General features: G+C 46.3%; 1 protein-coding gene across 1 annotated transcript; it reads right to left on the bottom strand.

The window, feature by feature from the left end:
* Window positions 1–3,291: 3,291 nt before the first annotated feature.
* LOC100966832 (insulin growth factor-like family member 3) lies at window positions 3,292–4,011 on the bottom strand. Its single transcript, XM_012811157.1, has 3 exons — window positions 3,999–4,011; window positions 3,678–3,731; window positions 3,292–3,566 (listed from the first exon to the last, which is right to left on the bottom strand). The coding sequence occupies exons 1-3, from the start codon at window positions 4,009–4,011 to the stop codon at window positions 3,292–3,294; spliced, it is 342 nt and encodes a 113-aa protein (XP_012666611.1).
* Window positions 4,012–4,729: the final 718 nt, after the last annotated feature.

The following is a 4,729-nucleotide window of genomic DNA, read 5'->3' on the forward strand; positions in this document are numbered from 1 at the left end:
ACGAGTACACTTTTCATTGGTGGTTGGTGATTTCATTAGTAAAGGAGGAAGTAAAGGAGGATTTGCATTGGTAGCTGATGATTTCACTAGTAAAGGTGAATTTGGATTGGTACAGGTGAGGGGTGGAGGGTGCCTTAACCGGGGGCTAGAGTTGGTGCAACCTGGTTACCTGTATTTCAAGGTAATAGAAACTTATTGTTTTATTGCAGTAGGGTGACTTAGTTAATAAGGAATTGGGGGCTTATTGCTCTGTTGCCCAGGGTGGTACTATTTGGTTGAGTAACTATGAAAGGAATGAGAAAGGTTGCAGGGTGGGCCCTGCGGGTATGGTTTAAGCAACTAAGAATGGAATGGGGAGGGTTACAAGGTGGGCCCTGCAGGCCAGGGCCCAGGAACAGAACTTATGTGGAAACAACAAAATGGAGCTGATCTGGTCCTCACACTCTCACCTCAGCCTCCTGAGTAGCTGTAACTACAGGCACCTGCCACAATGCCTGGCTATTTTTAGAGATGGGGGTCTTGCTCTGGCTCAGGCTGGTCTCAAATCTGTGAACTCAGACAATCCACCCACCTCAGCCTCCCAAGTGCTAGGATTATAGGTGTGAGCCACTGTGCCCACCCCCTCAAAATATTCTTTATGCCAAGGAATCGTATTTTGGGATGAAATTTCCTTAGCTGCTTCAGTAGTCAGTCTTTATAGTGAAATAATAGAAAAATTAGTAATTCATGGTTTCTCAATAAGGCAAAAACTTTCTCTGCCTGTTTTCTTTTTCTTGCCAGCACCCCATCAACCCTGTGATTTCACTTTCCACAAACCATTCAGGAACCCAACTGACCAAAAGGAAATGTAAATTCTCTTTACTTTTCCCCAGCTCCTTTGTTTTTTAGTGTTGCAGGAAGATGAAGCCCAATGGAGAGAAAGAGCACCCAAACACCATGTTTATAAGAGGAAGGACTTTATTCACTGGCTGGGAGCTTATGGCATAGAGAAATTCCAAATGGCCATGCTCCCCACTGGCTTGGTCTTTCCCTTTTTATCTACAGTCAAAAAGTTCCGACCCACAGGTACCTTTCTCATTAGCCAGTTTGAATCAAGCGGGAGATGCTGTTTCAGCCTCCACAGAACTACAGGATTTCATAGAAGTGGAAATTTCCAAGTTCCAGGAAGTTAAGTTTACAAATTCCTAAGAGCTGAGTCACCATGGAGATGCCCCTACAGGTGTATCCTTGGGGTCTCTTTGAGAAGACCTGTTCTCCTCTGGACCTCACCCTTCTCAGGTATCCTCTCTCATTAGGATTTGTTCCTTTTCTCATTAGTACAGTGTTGAGAAAAAAGAATAAAAAATAAAAAGTAAAAAAAGGAAAAGGGAAAAAAATTATTCCTTTAAGCCTCAAGTGATTCATAAATGGATGAACAATCAGGCATAAGGATTGGACACATGTGGAAAAATGTCTGTTTTGAACCTTGCCTGAGGAAAAATGGACACACCAAGGCTGGGCATAGTGACTGACACTTATAATCCTAGCAAATCCTAGCACTTTGGGAGGCCAAGGTGGGTGGATTGCCTGAGCTCATAAATTTGAGATCAGCCTGAGTCAGAGCAAGACCCCGTCTCTAAAAATAGCTGGGCATTGTGGCAGGCATCTGCAGGCCCAGCTACTTGGAAGGCTAAGGCAAGAGGATCACTTGAGCCAAGCAAGAGTTTGAGGTTGCTGTGAGCTATGACACTACAGGACTCTACTGAGGGCAACAAAGTGAGACTCTGTCTTAAAAAAAAAAAAAAGACACAGCATTCACATTCACAATACCTTGTGAATTTGGCTAAAATTACTCTTTTTATTTTTTTTCCCCTTAAGTTCAGCTACCAGCTAGACCTCAGAGCTCATATTCTTTCTATGGGATGGCATGTCATTCTCTTGCTCCTTTCTCTTTCTCCCACATCCCATCTTCTCTTCTTTCACTCCCTGCTCTCTATTCTCCTCTCTCTCCTCTCTCTGCCCACTCTCACTAGTCCCTACACCCAGAACTGGAGCCCTCTTTTTGCCAACACAGGTCTACTGTCTGTTACTTCACTCCTCCCTTAGATTAAAAACACTGGGGAAACTCAAGCATCTAGCCCCTTTGTCCCCATACCTGCAGACAACCTCACTGACCAGTTAACCCAAACCAAGTTCCACCTCTTCCCTGAAACACACTCTGTTGTAGCCCCACATATACAAGCTCTCACCAGAGCGACTCTAAGACAGCCCTTTCCATCTAGGATATTGGAGCCCTCCTCCACCCCCGAGAAATTTGCAGGAACTCAGGGACTGCTCCTTTCCATCAGCTTTTCCACTTGTCTCGATGACACACACATCTTTTTCTATATGGGACCTCTACTTACCTATGCCTCCCAAGAAACTGAACTGGCACCTACACTCTTTCCTACTTTCCCCTAATACTCCCCAAACTCTCTCTCAATGTACTCCCCCAAACCTTCACAGTCCTACTGTTGCAGGAAAATGGCAAATTAAAACAAACAGACACTTACACCAACAATATAGAGGAAGGAACCTTTAATTGCTGGGGAGAACTCATATGCCTCAAGGCCTGAAATGCTGACGTCCAGGGAACAGGTTTTTTCCAAAAGTTTTTACACCTTTCTTTTTCCTTCAGTTCAATATCAGCAACATAGTTATGGCTATGGATGTTAGAAACCAGGGTATTGTTATTAGTTACAGAGTCTTTTTTTCTTTTGCTTTCCAAGGCTATTTTAGCTCAGTGTAAAGTTTGTTCTTATCTTTGGAGGAGGAGTTCTTCTGCAGCTGCCTGCTGCTTTCTCAGGATCGCTAAGAAGCATAAGATTTATTTCTCCTTCCTCACTACTAACACTGGATTCCTTGCACTGAGGACAACTATGACCCTCCTCAGCCAGAAGCAGTTTTGGAAGACTGATCATCAACCCTGTCACAAGAGTTGTTAACGTTGGTAGGTTGAACTCAGCCCCACACCTGCCCCTGCAAAAACCACAAAGGACCTAGCTAGCCCCTCCCCAAGAACTTCCACCGCAAGACCCCTAGCCCATCAGAATCCCCAGGCCAGTAGTAAATTTTCCCACTTGCTATGGCCCAGTATAAAACTGTCCAAATCATGCTTGATGTAGACACCATCTTTGGCTCTGCCCAGGCAGGTTTTCTTTGCTTTCATTGAACCTGGCCTGAATCCAGTCTCATCTCTGGGTACATGCCCCTGACCTTTCAGTATTGCTCACCCCTTCTTCCTTCTTTTGGCCACAGGCAAGTTAGGGGTGTTTAACTGGGACAGATCCGGGAGATGGGGGCGGAGGGGCACTGGGACTTCCCACCCAGAACTTTCAACTTCACAACAAACTTTTGGGGGGGGCCAAAGGACTCCGGGCAGCAGAGCTCAAAGCAGGGCCAAAAGGTGCAGTTGGGTCCACAGAGATTAGTCCGGTTCAGGGGCAGGATGGTGTCATCGTTACAGCACTGCTCCTGGGGGTTGTAGAATCGGTCCCCACACCTGGGCGCTGGCTGGCACAGCCACAGTCCTGAGCTGATAGGAGCATCTTGGGCAGACATTGCTGGTGAGCATCCAAGGGGGAACAGATACTCAGTTCCCAGTCTTTGTTCCCAAAGGCACCTCCTCCTCCCTCATTCTTCCCTATCCTTGTCCTTACCTGTGGTTCCTCTTGACCACCAGAGGATGAAGATGGTCATGCAGCAGATAAGAACTGTGGGGAAAAGAAGAAAGGCTGAGAATGTGAAGAGTCCGGGAGAAGTGCAGGGCTGGGTTGTTTAAGGGTGTTATCATTTGGGGCCCTGCCGACTCGGACTCCGTTTAGGCAGGTCCCAGGCAGCCTGCTTAGTCACCCGTGAGGTGATCAGAAGGGAAAGAGGTTAGAACGATGGTAGAGACAAGAAGGAATGAGTCAGGTTGGGGTTTGGGAGCCACACTGCAGATGGGATGAGCTGATGGTTGGCTTTGGGGTCTTCCTTACGCTGGTGCAGCATTGTGGCATCTTCACTCCTGAGGACGCTCTATGGAAGGAGACAGGTAAAGGGCTGGCACTTTTATCAGTAGAAAATTGGGCGTGGATCTCACCACTTCCAGTTTCCCAAGGACATTCTTTGAGAATCACATAAGCTTAGCGTCTTTAGGAGGAGCCTCGGTGGTGAACTGCAAAGCTGAATGCTGCAGATTGATTTGTTGCTTCTTTTGGACTTGGAGGGTGGTCCAGATCTCAGGGTGAATGAACCAGGTTGCTACTACTTCACGTTGGGCTTCTAAGAATTTTCTGCACCAAGCACCAATGAGCGGAAAGTGGCCAGCTAAGTTCTAATCAGAAAGAATTTGACTACTTCCCATCTGGTTTCCAGTCCCTTCTCCTCAACCCTTGCTTCTGCTCTATTGCCCAAGCACCATGTCTCTGGAAATGCCAAGGGGACCCTCAATCAAACTACTTTTTTTTTCATCTTGGAGTCATCAGAGTTGTGGTGTGATATGAAAACCTCACAAAGGGCCAGGTGTGCTGGCTCAGACCTGTAACCCTAGCACTTTTGGAGGCCAGGGTGGAAGGATCACTTGAGGCCAGGAGTTTGAGACCAGCCCAGCCCCTTTTTCTTGTTTCTAATCTTAAAGAAAGATCTTTCTTCTTTCACCATGAAATTCACAGCCTCGAGTAGAAGACACAGAAATAAGCAAATTATACATAGAATATGTTAGTTTAAT

This window comes from Otolemur garnettii, unplaced genomic scaffold (assembly GCF_000181295.1).
Source record: "Otolemur garnettii isolate 467f Iridium unplaced genomic scaffold, OtoGar3 scaffold00152, whole genome shotgun sequence".
Classification (NCBI taxonomy): Eukaryota; Metazoa; Chordata; class Mammalia; order Primates; family Galagidae; genus Otolemur; species Otolemur garnettii.